Raw genomic sequence first — 20987 nt, 5'->3', positions numbered from 1 at the left:
ATTTCAATCTTTTACTACGATGTGACACAGTGACCAAGGTTCTCTTAACCGAGAGAGACGGCGAATCGATCCGATTTAACCTTGCAAGGTGGACCTAACTCACACGCCAAGTGCGACCCCGTCGAGTCACACCGAGCAACTGTTTCCATGATTACCCCGAAGCCTGAATCAAGCCCGCCAGCACTCGGATGAGGAGCCCCACACGTGCGAACACCGCGTGAACCCGTGGACGACTACCTCATCCGTCATCCCTACCCAGCACCACATGTCGAGAATCAGATTCCGACGCAATTTAGGTAATTAGCTTACCGGTTTCGACTACCTCCTACTTCTGGCATGTGGTTAGTTCTGTTCAAACTCGGTCAGCAGGGCCAACAACGGTACGGTCCTCAATTGACACAGGCGGAGGCTTACTTTCCATCCATTCCATATCCAAAACCAAAATCATCTCCGTCCGGTCTCCATTTCTCTTTCCTCATTGATTCATTCTCAAGCCACGTTGCCATAAGTAACAGAAACCTATAGCTCGCGAGTGACAGCAATCACTCGACTTCTACCGGATCCTAGTTAAGCATGGCAATACTAACGACACCTGTATACTAGTATAGACTCATAGGTACCTAGGGAGAAACATGCATACTAGGGTTCCATACAACTCTTAAAAACGTAAATGCACAAATACTTAAATAAACATTGAGTACTCAAATTAGGGGTTATGCTCCGGTGCTTGCCTGAGGTTTGACACAAAGTCAGTTAGTTAGCTTGCACCAGCTTGATAGCATCTCCGGTCCTAGCTTGCACTTCATTCGGTCCTTCCATCTTCTGGATCGACTCCAACATCACCCTTCAGTTCCACGCGTCACACATCTAGCGTACCTAAATGAGATGCAACAATGTGGATGTCTGAATGCATGGACAATGCATCAAAAAGGGCAAGAAAGATAAGCACAAGGTCGCTATTGCATGGGCATGAGCATCTAAAGAAGTGAAGGTTAATTAAACATCACACAAGTCTACCGTAGAGATAGCAAGTACAGCAAGCATGGTACACAGACGATATAAATAAAGTGTTTCGCTTCCAAAGAGCATTACATAAACTTATTTTGGAAAAGCTAAGACACAGCGTAAAGCAGGAAAGGTTAGACTAAAACTTCATTAACTAGCAAGCAAGTATGAGCAAGAGAACACACTAAGGTTTTTATTTAGCTTAACCAGCCAACATAAGCAAGATGGAAATAACTAGGAACTTCTATTCAACTAAAAAGCACATAGAACCAAGCGATATAAAAGTAACCCATATTCTGATTCCAAACGCAACCACCTAAAATGTAAACTGAATCAAGCAATATAAAGCAAACAACATATGATCTCAAATGAGTTAACACGCAACAAAGCATTTCCTAGTAACCGCATACAGGGAAAACTAACACTAGGAACCAAACAAAAAGGTAAAAACTTAACTTGCAATAATAAACTGGTAACCAAATTTTACCAGCATGATAAGATACTAAGAAGAAGTGTAAAAACAATTAACCAGTATTTATTGATAACATAAAGCATTTATTTTAGCCTCAACAAGACAAACTAAACAAAAATATATTTACAAACATGCACATAGCTTCTGGTTCTGAAATTTTTACAGTGAACTAAATATGTAAAGAGTAAGCTAATGCATAAATTTCATAATTTTTCGACTTTCTTAATTTCAGATATTAAATAAACAAGATAAAAAAGCATTACTCATGATTAAATCAATACATGTCGAAACAAAGCTAACCCAACAAGTTTTACATTTTTTCCATTTTTCTACTATTTACTATGCATTTTCGAAGCTTGCAACCACTTAAACTAACATTTAAACTAAAGCAAAAACTATTTAGAAACTGAAGATCAACCTGTAAGGAAAGTTGTATATATTAGAACAAGGAATCCAACAAATTTTAGTTTGCATTTTTCTGATTTTTCTACGATTTACTATGATTTTTCAAATTTTCAGCCAATTATTGCAAAACAACCCTTCGCAGCACTATTCATTTGAGTCTATAGCTATGCAGATAACCCCCTGAACTTGCTTCAATTCTTGCCTGAGGTCCCTGGGTGGAAATAAAATAGAGGAGGCGCACAGGAAGGGCGGCGCCGGCCGTTTCCGGCGAGGGGGCTCGCCGGCGGCATGGGGAAAGTTGGGGAAAAGCTAGAGGGCGACGAGGGCAACCTGTGGACGTGCTCGGTGTGGGTTGGGATGGCCGGGAAGGCGATCCCCCACGGCGAGCAGCGGGCGGCGGGACGGCAAACCGCGGCGGCGGCGCTCCGGAGGCTCTGGGCGGCGGCGAGCGGGCAGGGGAGCTTCACTGTGGCAAGAGGATGCGATTTCCGGGGTCGTTTGGGGTTGAGGAGGACCGGAGGTGGGGGCTCCGCTGTGCTGCAGGGGCGGCGGCCATGGCAGACGGCGGCGAGCTCGATTCCGGTGAGCTGGAGGCCGGAGCGGCGGTTGGGGAGCTTCTCCGGGACGAGACGAAGCTAGTGGGGTGGCTTGCTCGGGCGTAGGAGGGTCTGGGAAGGGTGCTCCGCGGTGAGCTCGGCTCGTGGCTGCGACAACCATGGCGGCGCACGAACGCGACAGAGGTGGGGCAGTAAGCGAGAGCGGTGCCGTGGATGACTTGAGGACGGAAGCGACCCGGGAGCTTCGAGAGGAAACGAGGAGATGACAAGCGAGCCCAGTGGTCAGTGAAACATAGTGAACACATTTGAATGATTTTGACCCAAATTTGACGATCCAAAACTCAAAAATAATTTATATTGGAACTTGAAATTTGGCCAAAATAGAAGTTGTAGAGGAAGAGAAAATCTACAACTTTTGTTTTGGGCAAAACTTGATTTGAAGCTTCGATTATGGAGAAAAATACGGTTGAACCTAGCTAAAGTGGAGTACACCATTCCAACTCAGTTAACGCTAATGACACATTTAGGCTTGAGATTAGCGAGTTAAACTAAAAAATTAACACCGGGGTGTTACACTTTTGTAGGTTGTCAAGGAGTGGCTTGCCGTGCTCAGCTGATTGGGTCACCAAGATGCAGCCGTGGGTGGACCAATGGGAACAGGCAGACGAGCACTTGGTCCATCCAATAGGACCACACATAGACATCTCCTTTAGGGCTTACCTCACCTGGTACTTACCCCAGACTCAGGCTCGTCTGGTTTATGTTGACACTCACCCGCAGGCACACCAGGCGAGGCCTCAGGATGGCTAAGTCTGGCACCACGTGGAGGCACTAGCTGGCGCGGTGAGTCTCTTGATCATATTTGCATATATATTAATATTCGTAAGATAATTCATGTGTTACTAACTGTTCCTTTACTCAATGGATGCAGTTTCGCCTTTGCAATGTTATGGAGACGGACTGCTCGACTTACCTGACGAGTGTACGTGCCGGATCCCCAATGACCCAGTTTGAGCAGACAGAGGCATGGTCGAGGCAGCGTGACCAGTTGCGTTCAGTACTGCACAACTTGGGAAGTCGTGTGCAGTATGAAGACAGCCACGGGTCGTCCCAGGCCTCGTCATCATTCCCGTGTCCGGCGACCGCACACCAGCCAACGTCTCAGTACTACACAACTGCAGGTAACGTAGATATCTCTTTAAAATTATATCAAGTGTTGCTACATATTTACTAATATCACAAACAGGATACGATCCAGCTACTGCCTTCGGCTATACTGGAATGTTTAGAGGGGCACCACCAGTTGGCGGACCGTATCCAGGGATGGTACCGGGGCCACAGATACCGGCCTACACATGTTAGTTTATGTTTTGTATTTCGGTTTCTACATGTCATGACGAAAGACACAAGCGTACGCTAACATCCGCATTTTATGCGTAGGATTCTACCCCGATGCGGGCGCCGGACCTTCTTCCTCCTTTCGACCTGGTACAAAACACTCTCTCAATACACTCACTAATTTACCATGCAACATATGTTGGTTTACGTTTATATGTTACGCAGGGTTTGTTTCAAGTACGTTCGTTCCAAATAACGAGGGCGTCACCTTAGACGAACTCGACAGCTTGACTCCAGACTCACCTGGCGCGCACGGTGACCCCGATGTCTTGGGGTATTCACAGCTAGAAGGAGCACCACTTGGGATCTCTCAGCAGCAGACACCGCAGCCCTCTTTGCGTCCTGAGCGACAGGTGAGGTCTCCGGATCGTCACACCTACTCCGAGGGCCATGTCCGTGCCCATCTGAGGGCTAAGAGTGTCCGACACCCTAGGGGTGGTTAGATATATCCGATGTTTGTATCTCTGATGTTTATTTGTAATGACATAATAGTACTAAAATTGTAATACTAAACGAGTGTTCTAAAGCATCGAATCTAATTCAGCTAATCCGCTAATTAAATTAAATTGTTATACAATATCAATGGATTCATACGGAAGTTACTGGTAGATCACAAGTGCGCAATTCGGCAGAGCTTCGCCGCTTTTCTTCTCCTCACCCCTCTCTTTTTTTCTAAATTTTTAGTGCAATTTTTGGGCTCAAATGAGAAGGGAATGGAGACATGGAGGTCAGAGCTTATATAGGGTGGGAGACCCCCTGTCGCCCGTGGGGGGGCCGACAAGGTCCTGTCCCCCCCCTGGCCCCCCCCTCCATACACCCCCGGCTAGGGACTTCTTTGCAAATTCAAAAAAAATTACATTATGGTCCTGTCGCCCGTTGTTTGAGCGACAAGATCCCTGTCGCCCCTGGGGCGGGCGACCGGAGGTCATTTTCGAAATTTTTCAAAACGGACATATATTTTTGAAATTTTTATTTTTTAAATATATAAAAGAAAAAAGACGCCTCCCTCTTCTCGGCAGCCCAATCAATCCCTATCCAATCCGGCCGAACAACCCTGGTTTGACTCCTGCGTCACGGGCCTTGCTGCTTGTTACATCCATCACTTCGGCTCTGCAAGCTGCTCCGAAGCCCATTTGTGATCATATATGCATGCTTGTTGTGTGGTTATATGAATGAATGAATGAGTAGCGTTCTTGATTTAGTTTTGAGAGGAACTTGGTGACAGATTTACGCACCTGACCTGAAACAAAACCCTATTGTCACATCGATCATTAAGCGCAACTTTAGAGGTAGCTAGGTTAATCTCCTATGATGCGAAATTATTGTGCTTAAATAGGTTTAACCACCTAATTAAGGTAAAGGATATATGCGTGAATGAAAAGAGTCTCTGCTTGCAGTCACTCACTGGTAGCACTTCAGCTTACGCAGCAAAACCATCGGTCGTCGGAGGAGCACGCACGCAACCGCCCTCACCAACTGTGTGCAAGTGTGCAGCAAGAGCTAACCGCTGCTACTGTCCAAAAACCTTCAAGCGCGCGCGCGAACGGATGAAACAAGTTTTTTTTTCCTGTCCCCGCGCAAAACCGATCGGCGATACTCCCTCCTTTCCAAATTATAAGTCATTTCAAGAATCTTGGAGAGTCAAACCATCTCAATGTTTGACTAAAATTATAAAAAAAATATAAAAATTTATGACATCAAATAGGTATATTATGAAAATATAACTAACAAATAATCTAATGATATTTAATTGGTATCGTAAATATTATTATCTTGTTGTATAAATTTGGTCAAATTTAAAAAAGTTTGACTTTCCAAGATTCTTGGAATGATTTATAATTTGGAACGGAAGGAGTAGATAAGATACATCAGGGGAGACGTGTCGACCATCACTCACCGTTGCAACCCACTGAATGATTGATCACCTGCACCACCAGACGATAAGGATCGGAAGTTGCGAGGCTACACGTCACGTACAAGTTGCATGCATGATGATTCGGCTCTCTGCACCGCTGACTATAAATACGGCAGCATCCCAGGCCGTAGAAGCAACCAAGGCACGCCTGCACTTGCAACTCCTCATCATCGTCTCCGAGAGTGCGTGTCCTGGTTCGATCGTGCCGTGTACACCACCTCGATCTGCTCCGCCGCTACCGGCCATGGCGTCGCCGTTCTCCGTGCCTTCCCTGGTCAGTTTACTTCTTCTCGATCGATTGACCTGCGATAGATAATAATGCCACATTTCGTTTCAACTGACAACTTGCTCTTCGATTCGTCATCCTCTGTGCAGATCATGGAGGAGGAAGGGCGGTTCGAGGCGGAGGTGGCGGAGGTGGAGTCGTGGTGGGGCACGGAGCGCTTCCGGCTCACCAAGCGCCCCTACGCCGCCCGCGACGTCGTCCTCCTCCGCGGCACGCTCCGCCAGAGCTACGCCTCGGGGGAGATGGCCAGGAAGCTGTGGCGCACGCTCCGGGCGCACCAGGCCGCCGGCACCGCCTCCCGCACCTTCGGCGCCCTCGACCCCGTCCAGGTCACCATGATGGCCAAGCACCTCGACACCATCTACGTCTCCGGCTGGCAGTGCTCCTCCACCCACACCTCCACCAACGAGCCCGGCCCGGACCTCGCCGACTACCCCTACGACACCGTGCCCAACAAGGTGGAGCACCTCTTCTTCGCCCAGCTCTACCACGACCGCAAGCAGCGGGAGGCGCGCATGTCGCTGCCCCGCGCCGACCGGGCCCGCACGCCCTACGTCGACTACCTCAAGCCCATCATCGCCGACGGCGACACCGGCTTCGGCGGCGCCACCGCCACCGTCAAGCTCTGCAAGCTCTTCGTCGAGCGCGGGGCGGCCGGGGTCCACCTCGAGGACCAGTCCTCCGTCACCAAGAAGTGCGGCCACATGGCGGGCAAGGTGCTCGTCGCCGTCTCCGAGCACGTCAACCGCCTCGTCGCCGCGCGCCTCCAGTTCGACGTCATGGGCGTCGAGACCGTCCTCGTCGCGCGCACCGACGCCGTCGCCGCCACGCTCATCCAGACCAACGTCGACGCGCGCGACCACCAGTTCATCCTCGGCGCCACCAACCCGCGCCTCAGGGGCCGGAGCCTCGCCGCCGTGCTCTCCGACGGCATGGCGGCAGGCAAGAGCGGCCGGGAGCTCCAGGCCATCGAGGACGAGTGGCTCGCCGCGGCGCAGCTCAAGACCTTCTCCGACTGCGTCAGGGACGCCATCGCGGGGCTCAGCGCCACCGACCAGGAGAAGCAGCGCAGGCTCCAGGAGTGGGACAGCGCCACCAGCTACGACAAGTGCGTGCCCAACAAGGAGGCGCGCGACATCGCGGCGCGCCTCGGCGTCGCGTCCGTGTTCTGGGACTGGGACCTGCCGCGGACCAGGGAGGGGTTCTACCGCTTCCGGGGCTCCGTGGCGGCGGCCGTCGTCCGCGGCCGCGCCTTCGCGCCGAACGCCGACGTGCTCTGGATGGAGACGTCGAGCCCCAACGTGGCCGAGTGCACGGCCTTCGCCGAGGGCGTCAAGGCGGCGCACCCGGAGGCGATGCTGGCCTACAACCTCTCGCCGTCCTTCAACTGGGACGCCTCCGGGATGACGGACGGCGAGATGTCGGCCTTCATCCCGCGCGTCGCGCGCCTCGGCTACGTCTGGCAGTTCATCACGCTCGCCGGCTTCCACGCCGACGCGCTCGTCACCGACACGTTCGCCCGGGACTTCGCGCGGCGCGGCATGCTGGCGTACGTGGAGAGGATCCAGAGGGAGGAGAGGATCAACGGGGTGGAGACGCTGGAGCACCAGAAGTGGTCGGGCGCCAACTTCTACGACAGGGTGCTCAAGACCGTGCAGGGCGGCATCTCCTCCACCGCTGCCATGGGCAAAGGCAAGCTTGCTCTCACTCATGCCTTTATTTGCGGTTTATCTGCCAAAACTCTCTAGTATTATTTGAAAAAAAAAAGTTTGTTCTTGGAATGATGGAGTGCTCAATGTGTGCTTGCAGGAGTAACTGAAGAGCAGTTCAAGGACTCTTATCCTGCAACTGGAACTGGTGGTGGTACCAGTCTTCAAGTTGTCGCCAAATCCAGGATTTGATGAGGACTGATGAGAAAGAACAATGATTCAGAGCCAGAGGAGGCTCTAAATAAATGAAAATAATAAAGGAGCCTCAGATCATCAGCCACGGGGGGATGCTATATATATATACAGATTGCACTATGATGATGGGCTTGCACGAACCAACCAATCGCCTAGCTGCATAGATACATATATGGATCGAATTATATGACTTGTGACACCTTGTGGAACAGTCACTTGGGTTGAAAGTATTGAAATGTCAACCTTCACGATTATTTATAAATCGAAATTGAATAAATCATACGATTTCCGGTACCATGCTGTCTTTCACACTTAGTTGTCGAGGTAATAATGAATTCAAAAAAATTATGTCATGGTTGAATTGTCCCACCAAATTTCACCCCAAAAAAGGACAGTTTGTTTGCTTGCAATCTTGTATTAAGTAACTTTGTACTATGTGAAGTCAAGAAAAAAAAAACCATGCGTGGAAACTCGTTCAGGGAGAGTCGCTGCGCCTGGCGACGTTTTGGGGGAAAGCTATACCTCACTAGAGTGATTTGGAGGCTATCCTCACTCGAATTTTCTTCTTCCCCATCTACACCTCCTTCTCCAACTCTGGAGAGTCGGCGAGCAGCTCCGGCGAGATTCCGACGAGGTTAGGGTCCGGGTTAGAGTTTTATGATTGCTGGGGGGGTGCTCACCTCCGGCCTTAGAAGGAGGGCCGGCACAGCTGTGGTGGTGGGTGTGGGGGCGGCGAGGCCGGTGGCGGTGGCGCCGCCAGCCCGGGAGGTGGAGGAAGGCGGTTAGGCGGGGCTGGGATAGGGGTGACGACGGCGGGAGAGGCCGGCACGGGCGGGCTAGGGCTGCGCCCGAGGCATAGCCCTAGCCAGCCCGTGCTAGAGGGGTGTGGCAGCAGGGGCTGGGCGGCGGGTGGTTGCGGGGCTGGGCGCTGGCGCAGGGAAGAATTAGGTGGGGGAGAGGATCGGAGGAGGAAGAAGAAGGTGGAAGAGATAAGGTGGGGAGATATGGATGAATATGAGCCATCCATTTTAGATCCAATGACTCAAAAATTTAAGTGAGGAGGGGTTCTGTTTCACTCAAGTGACCAATAGACACTCTCGTTTCTTCTCTACTCCTCTCCTCTCTCCGACATGGACATTTCTTAATGGACCGTTGCGCACACCCTCAAATTTTAGGTCTTTTCCAATGACTAGTGGAGATGCACATGCCACAAGCATTTATTTAAAGTTAAACTATTTAAAAATAATTGGATTGCAAACTACTATTAAAAAATTCTTATTTGATGCGTGATGGAATAATTAGTTATTTTACTATGTAAAAATATAAATGGAAGCAACATTTAGTATCTATACAAGACAACCCTTGATTAAATGTGTAAGCATATTATTTTCACGTGGATATTTATGGAAGTAGTTAGTCAACAAATTGGCAAGGGACAGGGGCACGGGTGAGCCAACACTAATAGGAAGGAATACCTAGCCTGGTTTGTTACCAATTGGAGTTTACATGAGCCAATCACTCCCATGAATGTATGCAATATTTAACTCCATATACACCGAGGAAGGAAAGGAATGAAATATTTAATTCCATAAGCACAGAGGATGGAAAGTAACCAAATAGAGAGGAATCACGGAGATTGAAGGCTGCTGAGTTGGAAAATATTAGATTCTGATACGCTCCCTTCGCAGGTTGACTTGTCCATGTCCTTTTTTGTATGTCCAAATTTGCACTCGTACAGCCAGGGGATAAAAGGAGTGTCCAAATTGATGTGTAAATTAACTGTATAAATATTTGGGATTAGGATAGGTGTCTGCTGCTGACCTTCACGATAACGGGTGTTGGTGCCGACGACCATTCAATGTGCGACATTAGCAACGATAGATAGAACGGGGAACGTTGGCGGCGACGACCAGGAAAAGATGGGGGACGCCAGTGACCTAAGATATAATTTCAATGCCCTGATAAAACAACACCTCCTTCTTAACCAACAAAATAAAATTGCTACCACAACAAATATTGCAACATTTGCAGGAGGCAAACTTTGGCGTCGGATGTGACATCATATTGCTCTTGTGGCATCAGATGCTTGATGCAGCTTTAGCCCCCATCTGATCGGCGGAGAGGTCCTGTCTCGGAAGAAGAAATCAGATGGTAGCAGCTTCTTGGCGTGGCAGCGGTAGCAATGGGGGTGAACTAGAGATATATGGCTTTATAGGTGCGGTGATGGAAGGTAAGGAGACATCATACTTTTGGAAACGCTTCCTGCAGTAGGCACCTCCAGTTAGCCCCTTGATTGATTAATAGGATATCTTGATTTATTTAGTATAGAAAGAATTTATACTACTTAATTTATACCCCTCCATTTATACTACTCTATTTCTATTTGTGCATAAGGAAAGAAATATGCGGGGATCAATTTTCTCCCTTAATTGCGCGCGTAAGTGTGCTCCATGTGGCGGGTACACCGGGTGGGCATGTAGAATTGGTGAAAATAGTTTTAGCTTTTAGGTGGAAACATTTTCTTTCTATCACAAAATGGAACTCCACCTCTTTCGTCAAACCTCCCACGCTGACAAGTGAGGCCTCTGTGAGGAGTACGGTAGGCCTAGCCTTAGTGAGAAAAGATTTCAATTATTTCAACTTTTATAGTATAGATTAGAGTCAACCGCTAACTTATAGTACGGTAGGTGCCTAATTGCTCAAGCTTTAGTGGACAAGTATAATGAGGATCACAATCTTTTGAAGGTTTGCTCTCTCTCCCTCCCTCCTGTCCCGTGCCCACTGTCTCTATCCTGTTTGCACTTTTGCACTGTGTCTTTATTACCTTGTTAATGTAACAATTGCTGATCTGATTCATGCTTCTTATTTTAGGATGATGCCTACAAACTCAAAGATGTTTTGAACTGCCCATCAATTTGTGAGAAACGGAGTTTGTACTATCATCTCAACTTCACTGCAAGTAAAGGGGCTAGTCCAAAAAATTGTAGCATGGACAATCTTATCTTTGCGGAGGTCATATGTATGCCACAAGGACAACATGTAGAACTGCTGATCACCTGTTTCTGCACAGTTAATCCTAATGACAATGGTATATATTATTATAGACTCTTTACCTTAAACTAAGTATTGTTGAATTCTTTGGTCGCACTAACTTCCACTTATCTGCCTGTAATTGTAATCTGTTTCTGGTTGTAGTACATGATCTTTGCTATTTTGGCATGTTTATTTGCCCCCTTGTTCCATGTTTGGCATCATCATTATCCTGGAAATTTGAATTTACAGTATCTCAAACTGCTTCTGCACAACCATGACTGTATAAAGACTTCTTATTATCTTCAATATTTTTATGTGTTTGTGCTTGGTTGGTTACCCTAAGTTGACACCTTTTCTTTTGTTAATATTAGGTCAGCACTGCTATGGTTGCACCAATCGCGGACATGCTGATATGAAGCACCCTGACAGTTCTGTTGAATACATTGCTGGCCACTTGGATGTGGGCTTGCCATGTGACGGCTTCGCAAAGTGGAGTGACTCTGACAGTGATGATGTTAAATATGTATGATTATTTATTTCCTTGGGACTCTTTTCAGCTTCTTTTAATACTTGTTGCTTCGGTGTAGATTACATGTGTTCATCTCCCCCTTATTTTACAGGTGAAAGCTAGGGAAGCTGTGTTAAGGCGCCAGTACAAGGTAATGTCATATCTTGTGCTGAATGGTACCATTTCCACTGGAGATGTTCGATTCTGGATTGATTATAGTTGTGTATTTGTTGTCCTCAGGGCCTTGATCAGGAACGTGTTATTAAGAGACTAATGACGCTCCCTCCTGGTGTAACTATTGTTGATGGCTAAGAAGAGTGCTGGAGTGAAACATCGGACACTTTCTTGTGACTGAATATATATTTCGCCAACGGCAGACCTTTTAGTACTATGCTATCTTTCTGGAAATCCGCTTTGTTTGTTCGTGATGCTAAGAAAAAAGCATATTGGAGTGGGTTGACGTTAAGACGTTAAGCTATTTGTAGCATGCTACTCTTAAATAATAAGTGTCTTCTGTTTTCCGTTGTGGATAGTACAGGATATAAAATAGTCTATTGCTAGGAATGCCCAGGTAAGAAGATCGCGCTAGCTTTTGCACTTTCGCTCGCGATTGCTGATTCAACAGTCACCGCAAGCAGTATTTTCTGCGGGGCCAGGGGCCACTGTTTGATCCAAGATTTTAAATGTCAATTTTCAATCAATGGGCACTTGTCGACCAGGCCAAACTCGGAAACAGATCCATCTCCTGCGTTCATGGTTTGTTTTCATGGGTCGTTGTCTGAACACGGTGGGTAGCAATTGTCAATTCTATTTTACACGATGTGCCTCTGCCTGAACTGAGTTAGCCCAGCACCTCTGACACAATCCCTACGCTGCTATCGGTGTCTGGATTGCGCTGTCAATCTTGGTGCCTGCTCATCTCACTGTCATTTCCATGGCTGTGTTGCGTTTCTGCCATTTTCATGGGAGTTCAGTAGTTTACTCCCATGGATTATGTCAAGTCATGCATCTTCCCCCCCCCCCCCCTCCTTCCTGGACATAAAAAAGTGCATTCTGCAAAGTAACACTTGAGATGGGTGTTATTTGTTGAGTGAATGGCCTAACTCATATTGTAAATGAGCTTCATGTGATGGTCCAAGGGCCTATTTGTGAATATTGTATTCATCAAGGGGCCGGAGATAAATTGTCACCTCTTCCCCTCCTATATATATAGCTGACCCAAGGGGTCAAGGGGGGCTCTCTCTTGAGCTATTGACACGTGCTCCCTCTACTGCTTGGCGGACTCTCATCCCCAACAGTTTGGCGCCTACCCGTCGGTTCGTTCCACCACATCATCAATGGGTCTTCGTCGTCCATGGGTCTTCGTCAGGCGTCACCCTTCGTCATCCATGGATCTTCATCGGGCAACAACAACCTTCATCAGCCTTGGGTCTTCGTCAGAAATTGCCTTCATCAGAAATGGTCTTTGTCGGTCAAAGACCTTCACCCGAAATGATCTTCGTCGGTCAGGGACTTTTGTCCGAAATGGCCTTCGTCAATGATGATCTTCGTCAGAATTTGATTTCATCAGTCGGGGTCTTCGTCAGTTAGGGCGCAGGGGCATCGTCCGCCATGGGTCTTCGTCAGTAAGGGGCATTTTTGATTGGCCACGTGCAGTCTCCATTCGGTGATTAATCTTTTACTACCCCTTCGGTCCTGCACCGATGCTCCCTGAGACAAAGCCCCTCGGACTTGGCTCAGTTGATTTTTGACATATCTTTCGGTGTTCTGCACTTCGTCAAAAATAAAAAATACCTTCGTGGCAGCATTTTATCTATTTACTCTTCGCTTTAACAATGCATTACTCTTCGGTTTCACAGTACTTCATCGGGCACGAGCAACAAGTTTATTTATTCAGCCTATAGTTAAGTGGAGAGGCAACCAAATCACTCCATTCAGCGCCACACCTGCTTCAGCCAGGAAAAAGAACGGCACATCGCGAAGCGCCCCAGCTTCGGCCCACGCCGGCTTCAGCCCGCCACGAAGGCGGCCACAGGCGGCCCAGCACGGGCACCCACGGTGGCTTCGGTGACCCCTTTTAAATACTTTCGGTTTACTATTGGTCTTTGGGAGAACTTGTCGTACTCACGTGGTTGCAGAGACATCCAGTTTTCTTAATGACCCTTCAGCGTGCATGATCGTGACACACGGTCACTCATGATCTTAGCTACGACAACGACGTGCGAGGCCTGCTCCGGCAAACGCCGACGCCTTTCGATCAGCACCGCCGTCGACCTTCGGCAAGCGACGATTTCGGCCTTCGCCTGCGTCGGCAGAGCTCGACCCGAGGGGCTCGCTTTCGACTTCCGCGACGGCGACTACGGCCCGCTTTTCTACTTCGGCGACGACGAAAAATGATCCGAAGATGCGACGAGACTCATCCGACGCGAAGGGTGAGAGCACCCGGGAACCAAGGCTCTGAAGTCATTGATGGGTCTGGGCCACTCCTTATAAATTCAGCTACTGTGTTTTGCTGTACTCATCAAACCAAAGTAGCTGAGGGGCTATTGTTGGGGGAATAACCCAACCTATATTGTAAATGGGCTTCATGTGATGGCCCAAGAGACTATTTGTAAATATTGTATTCATTAAGGGGCCGGAGACAAATTGCTACCTCATCCCCTCATATATATATATATATATATATATATATATATATATATATATATATATATATATATATATATATATATATATAGCTGACCCAAGAGGTCAAGGGGGACTCTCTCTTGAGCTATTGACACGTGCTCCCTCTACTGCTTGGCGGACTCTCATCCCCAACATGATTGCTTGCTGAATTTGCAGCTCAAGAAGGACCTCATGGGTGTGAGGGTTGAAATCGTCATAATACACTGATGAGATGCACGTAGGTCCCATGATGCCGCACTTCTTCATAAGCAAAGCAGTGGCTTGCTGTTCCACTGTGAGGTCAGATTTCAGCTTGTTTAATTTCAAAAAAAAAAGATTTCAGCTTGTTAGCCAACCTAGTGCTCCTCCTCTTCGTGTCTTGCTGAGCAGAGGCAGCGCTCTCGACAGAAGCTTTCTTCGGTAGTGGTGTGTTCAGAAGTGACCTTGCCAGCTTCCTTGTGTAGGGTAGATTTGTACTATCTTGTAAAGGCAGTGGCTGTTCTTGTTGAGGCCCTGTTTGGGACTGCGTGGGCGATAAACGTGAGGCGAATAAGCGCAACGCGGCCGCGAGCTCGCTTCTGTGATTTTTAGCCGCCCAGTTCAAATTCCGCGTTTTGTCTTCGCACGCGGCCAGCGGGCGCGCGTCTGTCACGAGGCGTTCTGCAGGCTTTTTTCCGCTTTTCTTGCTCATTCGCAACGCTATCGCGGTCCCAAACAGGAGCTGAAGCTGACAACCCTGTGTGGCTACAGCAATACGAGCAAGCGGTTGTTCTCCCCCACCTCATAAACCGCTCTGCTCCGTCTCCGGGTGGCCCAGTTGGGGCGTAAAAACAGGCCTAGTAACCCCCGGGTCCAGTAGCGGCCCAAGATCTTTCGGTGTGTCATTAATTCGGCCCAGCGGCGAGTTGTTCTCCTTACTAGCCCCCTCAGAGCAGTGATGCCAGTCAGCCAGTGAATACTCCCTGCGAGGACCAAGTCAACCCCTCCAACGGCTTCGTCTCTCATCGGGTCGGCTTCCAGTAAGCTGCCTAACCCCCCTCGACTGCTGCACCGACTGCATCAGTTCAGTTAACGGCTGGACATGTCCTGCATTGCCCAGCTCCACCCTTGGCTTCATCCAGCATGGAATCCCACTGCGCCACCTCGTTATCACATCTTTCACCAGAAAGGCAAAAAGGTTCTGGTTCCACCGGATCAGCTTGGACTTCGACCTTCATTGGGTCAGTGTTCTGTCGCTCGGTCACGTGCTTCCCTGCTTTCCCGGTGGGGATACCGCCGGCTTCGTCAGCAGCTCCGGCATCTCCTTCAACTCCGGCGCATCAGCGCCAGTAGCCTCCGCCGTGTTGCATCCCCCGACCTCCTTGTCTACTGCTTCCAGCTCAGAGGGACAAAGCACCAGTCTCACTCCCCTTCCATCTTTCTTTCCAGCCGGGAATGGAGGCTGTAGACAAAACCCACCAGCCATCCTTGACCCCTAGCTGCCATGAAAACTTGTGCTTTACTGGCCACTCTTCCTGTACTGACTCATCGGGTATGCCACTAGTCTCACTCTCGTAGCTCCTCCAAGAGGGACTGCTTGGTGGCAAGGTGTTATTAATCCACCAGCCGATCAAGATGAATGAGGACCTTGTAATCTAGCATTCTTGCAGTCTCATTCCTCAGCTCCCGCAACTCCATGTTGCCCAAACGCGTGAAGAAATCATTGTGGAATTCCTCACTCAACTCTACGGATTCCTCTAACATGAGTATCCCTTCCTTAGCTATTGCATCAGGATCAACAGCCCAGACCCACAAACACAGACAGGCTCGCTCATCCTCAGTCTCTACTTCAGTATCCTTCCTGAATCTTTGTCAAAATGCTTTATTTGCTTACCTCTACATCCATATCCATACTAGGTTAACACAGACCTATTTTTCGCAATAAAGTATGCTGAAAGTACATCGTTTTAAACATGCTACTACTTCAAAATAAAATATATGCTACATTGTGAGAAGAAATCTGGTGGAGTTTGATTTGTAGGACAGTCGTATATATGATGTATGTTGCCACAGCTTTCAGGCCTACCCAAATCATACAAGGTGAAATTTGTTCCGAAGTGGAAAAGATTATAGTTCAAGTTTAAAATGTTTGTACTTCCAACTAACTACAAACACTGAAACAAATTATGTTGACATTGCTTACATTAATGTAGAAATACAAAAAAGAAGTGCAAAGTTACTAACAACAGAAATGCAGGTTCTTTCCTGTTAGAAATCTATGCAGTCTTACACAAACTAAAGCAGTCAAGCACTTTTGCACTTAATCTGCAAATAAAAATTATACAAGGTTTATTCGTAATACGACAATTTTATTGTGTATAAGCAGTTGAAAGATGGCTACATTTAAAATCCTGGGAGAGTGGAGAACTTTCAAAGCTATAGTCCATCTGGCCATGTTTAAACTTGATGTGACAATTGTTAGATCAATGCATTTGCCTCGATAGGCCGAGGCCAAGAAATGCTTGATACAGGTGTGCGCATGCCATTGAGCTCATTGAAGTGTCTTAAATTGTTTATTGGCAGATATTATGGATCTATTAGTGGGAAAGGTGGACAGATATGAGTATCGAGACCTGACCAATTAAAATAACTTTTTAGGAGATAATACTAATTATGAAAATGCTACTATATTTTGGAAGTAAAACTTGATTCCCTGTCTTAACTCATTGTGTTGGACTTCTGTTCCCTAAACGTTCTTTTTTATAGTCGATCAATTTTGGCCCTTCCTTTTTTTTTTTTAGAATAGCCTTGGCTGCTCTAATACAATTTCAGTAGAACAGTGCTTTGCTGCCATGCAGGTTTGGGAAGAACAAGTTAGCTCATACTCTTTGTGACTACTCAGGTTCATCCCCCATATCAAATTTGGGCTATAGCACATAGAGCATCAAACTGTAGAAGCGCTAGAATCTGAGGAAACAAAGAAACAAGAGATTAGCTTTCTTGATGCTGGTTGATGAATGTGCAGCTTCCAATCCAGATGCATAGGTTGCCAACATTGATAGAGGGAACATCTTTTGTTTGGAATTTCATGAATAATTTGTCAAGCTGATTCTCTCAACTGATTATGTTCATTCTATTCTCTCCAAACGGTTTGCTTAATGAAGTTTTCAGCCAATCTAAATGCATTGTGCCAATTGCTGAGAGATTTTAAATCGATGGCAACACTATTCTCGAACAATGTCATTTCTTTCAGGAAATGTGTATCATATGAGAAGCTGGGACCAGCTATCTTCCTTTTTCAACTGGGATCGACTATACAATTGAATAGTAATGAGAACTCCATTATTCTATTGTATTTATTCTAAGTCTCCTTCTGATTATTTAAGTGGTTGCTTATTTGCGAACAGAGTGAAATTTCTTGAGGAATGGACGAATGGTGCATTCAGATGAAATTAGAAATATTGTCTGATCCCTTCGTTTTCGAGCTATTTTCCTCTGTTTTCTTGGGACCCCCAACTTGTGCATTGTTTTTGTGCGAAACTTGATTCAGTTTAGGAAAAAAATGTGTAGGTACTTAAATAGAGTAAAAAGGGTTTCTGCCTTTCATTGTTTGTGCTATGAAATTTTACTTGTAGTTTCTATCTTTATGCATAGAATTGGTTCAGACAACTGACATTTGACTCTTCTAGGAATCGAGCCATGTTAAATTGCTAACAAAGTTTTCTATAAAGGACCGGACATGTGACCTTTTTGTAGAGCAAGTAGGTGACCACCGTGGTTAACAAAGGATAATTTTGAAACTTCCAAATTATTGGATGTGAGCTGAGAGCAAAGGAACTATTACTTGCAGGTATTAAGCATTGCCCTTAATTCTAAGAAGCAACCATCACATTTATTCCAAATTTCAAGTCTGTATATATTATTGAAGAGTACTTCTAAAGTTCTAGCCATCGAATGCCGCACTTGTGTAACGTCCCGCCTTCTCAAGGCCGGGTCCGTTTACATCTGACAGCTTATCTAGGACATAGACTGCCCTCACAGACCAACACAAGTTTTTTCTGCACAATTTATCCTCACTCGTGCGGCTAGTTTTCATATATGATTCTCATGATAATTGCTATAAATTTCTTTTGTAAAATATATGATTATCCGAGCATATATTTGCTACAAATATAAAATTGTTTCTATAAATAATTTTTGTATATGGGTTTTAAAAACATGTGTGTGCCACATCCTAATCGTGAAAATACATTTAAGCATGTTTATGTTTACCAATCGATATGGTGGACCGAGGAAGAAGCTTCGACTTCAAAATGCTGGAGGGATGTCTAGCATAGTCATTTTAGAATGGCAAAATAGACAATTTGATCCCTCAATTTTACTGAGAGGGTTGAATTTGTCCGTCAATTTTTAAATTGACCAATTTAGTCCTTTCAACTTTCATTTTTGTTAAACTCGTCCTTGCGCTAATATGATACATAAGACTAATGCCTTGAGGGACCTACTTGATCCTTAGAGCAAAGTTGAAGGCCGAACTCTTTTAACTTAGAGCAAAGTTAAGGGACCAACTGACCAAATTGTCTATTTTTCCTTAAGAAATTCTTTCCCAAATCGTCCGCTTGCAAAATATGATTCTCCAAAGGGTCAATGCAAAAAACTTCCACGGACTCCACCCCAATCAGTGTTTCACTTCCTAAAACCCCGGTCCTGTCCGAGGCTCCGAGCAACGCTGCTTCACCGCCTCGCCGTCGCAGCCGTCTCCACCCCCATCGTTTTGATCTCAGGTACCTCCATTTTCCCTCTCTTCCTACCCCCATCCCCATCCCCATGCCGACCTCCCCCATCCCGTCTCCCTCCCTACAAATGCCATTCACGATTTTGTTTCGTTGTGTTGCGGGAGCGGCCGAGCGGGGATGCCGCCAGTGACGGCGGCGGCGGTAGTCGTCACCTGCAGTATACTTTCCGAAGCCGTTTAACGCGACACAAACACGGGGTAGGCGGCGCTGCGAGGGCGTTGCGGTGGAGTGGGCTGGGGCTAGGGAGGTGGCAAGGCAGCATCAAACCATCAGTGTCTCGCGCGCAGGGCATTGGCGGTGCAGGAGAGAGTCGCCGAGTGGGTTGGCGCGTGAGGAAGGAGGACCTGCAGAGTGCAGATGTAGCAGAAGACGAAAGTTTTGATTTTGCCAAACAAATTTCCTATTTTTTGGTCCTGAAGAAGGTTGTGTTTGTCTCTTTTTTGAGGGAAGGTTGGGTTTGTCTCTTGATACAGAAGATACGATACCTTATATATATATATAACCCACCTAACACCCGCCCAACCAACCTAACACCCACCCAGCTAACCAACCGATCCATAACCCCACCACTCCGACCCGTCCACCCCACCTCTCCATCTTCTTCGCTCACGAGCACGAGTCGCGAGTGGTGCGGAGCGCCGCGAGCGGCGAGTGCGAGACCTCACGGATCGGCGGTGCGCAACGGGCGAGGCTGCGTGCAGCGCGCGCAGGACGGCAAGGGCGGCGGCGGCACTTAGGTGGGCCCGTGGGCGAGGCTGCGGCGGCGCGCAGGTCGGCGGTGGCAGGGCCGGAGCGCGCGGAGCGGCACGGCCTGCACAGGAGTGGCGGCCGGCGCGCGTGCTGCACGGGGTAGCTGAGGAGCAGGGGACACTAGCGGGTGCGCAGCAGGGGCCAGAGGCGAGCGGATCGTGACCAGCGGGGGCGGCGGCGCGGCTAGCTAGCAGTGCTAACCCGAGGACCAGGGGTCGCGCTGCATGCGGCAAGCGGAGTAGAGCGCGTAGCAGCTCGCTGCTGGGCAGGTTGCGGCTCGAGCTAGCAGTGGGGGTGAGGGCCCTCCATGCCTTCTTCTCCGTGGAGCAGATTGTGAATTCAAAAATTACTGAACTCTTCCGCTAGAATACGATAAATTACTGAATTTATGTACCATGGCTAGTTACTGATGGTGGTAGAACATTTGTTTTTCTTGATAGTCCAGTTATGCAGATACTGAATAAATGTATTCATCGGTTGTCGGCACCTCACCGGAAAATCAAATTTGTTCAGTAGTTTTTACAGTCTAGTATTTTTCAGGTAATGAGTTCTCTCAATCTATTATTGTTTAGTATCCCGGTATTAATATTTCAGTTAAAAATGTGGGGAGGAGGCACCTCACCGAAAAATCAAATTTGTTCAGTAGTTTTTGCAGTCTAGTATTTTTCAGGTAATGAGTTCTCTCAATCTATTATTGTTTAGTATTCCGGTATTAATATTTCAGTTAAAAATGCGGGGAGTAGTGGTACCTGAAGGCTGTCGTATGTGTGTGGGCAGCATCGAGGCGAGCAGAAAGAGTTTCCATAAAAATTACTGAATCTTCCCGTGAGATATAACTGAAGCATTTGACTTGTTGATTAGTTAGTTGTTTGATCCAGTAGTTCAGTGGTTTTTAGTATTGTTAAGTTAATGAGCTCTCTCAATCATCTGTATTTTTCAGTAGATCCGTATTTCAGTTTAGTAGTCTGGTATTTTTTTCAATAGTTAAAAAAGATTAAGTTGGAGCCATTGGATGTCGCATATGAGTTCAACAGAGTGTGTATCATGCTTGCGGGTTTTCTTATCAAGAAGAACAGGACAATGAAGAATAAGCAACAATTCAATTACTCCTTCGGGGGAGGCACAATAAGAAAGTTGTGCTAGAACAGCGTGACCATTGGTGAATTCAATAAATAAAATACTGAACTACTGGATTTATGAATTACTGAGTCTGGCATATACATAAACCATTAGTGGATCTGCATAAGAAAAGTACCGAGTAACTGTTGGTACACCATTGTTGAAGGCAAAAAAATCATGTAAGAAAATAAAA

At 47.2% G+C, this 20987-nt stretch overlaps 2 protein-coding genes across 2 annotated transcripts; both read left to right on the top strand.

The window, feature by feature from the left end:
• Nucleotides 1-5900: 5900 nt before the first annotated feature.
• Nucleotides 5901-8236, top strand: LOC120661550 (isocitrate lyase). The gene is made up of 3 exons (XM_039940445.1): nt 5901-6026; nt 6128-7730; nt 7848-8236. The coding sequence occupies exons 1-3, from the start codon at nt 5997-5999 to the stop codon at nt 7937-7939; spliced, it is 1725 nt and encodes a 574-aa protein (XP_039796379.1). The 5' UTR covers nt 5901-5996; the 3' UTR covers nt 7940-8236.
• Nucleotides 8237-10632: 2396 nt separating this feature from the next.
• LOC120658954 lies at nt 10633-12015 on the top strand. Its single transcript, XM_039937060.1, has 5 exons — nt 10633-10687; nt 10814-11030; nt 11347-11498; nt 11596-11634; nt 11724-12015. Exons 2-5 carry the CDS (start codon nt 10931-10933, stop codon nt 11793-11795), a joined length of 363 nt encoding a protein of 120 aa, XP_039792994.1. The 5' UTR covers nt 10633-10687; nt 10814-10930; the 3' UTR covers nt 11796-12015.
• Nucleotides 12016-20987: the final 8972 nt, after the last annotated feature.

The sequence above is a fragment of the Panicum virgatum genome, chromosome 2N (assembly GCF_016808335.1).
Source record: "Panicum virgatum strain AP13 chromosome 2N, P.virgatum_v5, whole genome shotgun sequence".
Classification (NCBI taxonomy): domain Eukaryota; kingdom Viridiplantae; phylum Streptophyta; class Magnoliopsida; order Poales; family Poaceae; genus Panicum; species Panicum virgatum.
The sequence above is the reverse complement of the archived record's forward strand: the minus strand, read 5'-3'. Positions and strand labels throughout refer to the sequence as shown.

Coding starts and splice junctions, on each gene's coding strand:
- LOC120661550 (XM_039940445.1), top strand. CDS start 5,997: ATGGCGTCGCCGTTCTCCGTGCCTTCCCTG. Junction 6,027..6,127: donor CGTTCTCCGTGCCTTCCCTG/GTCAGTTTACTT, acceptor TCCTCTGTGCAG/ATCATGGAGGAGGAAGGGCG. Junction 7,731..7,847: donor CACCGCTGCCATGGGCAAAG/GCAAGCTTGCTC, acceptor GTGTGCTTGCAG/GAGTAACTGAAGAGCAGTTC.
- LOC120658954 (XM_039937060.1), top strand. CDS start 10,931: ATGGACAATCTTATCTTTGCGGAGGTCATATGTATGCCACAAGGACAA. Junction 11,031..11,346: donor AGTTAATCCTAATGACAATG/GTATATATTATT, acceptor TGTTAATATTAG/GTCAGCACTGCTATGGTTGC. Junction 11,635..11,723: donor TGTTAAGGCGCCAGTACAAG/GTAATGTCATAT, acceptor TGTTGTCCTCAG/GGCCTTGATCAGGAACGTGT.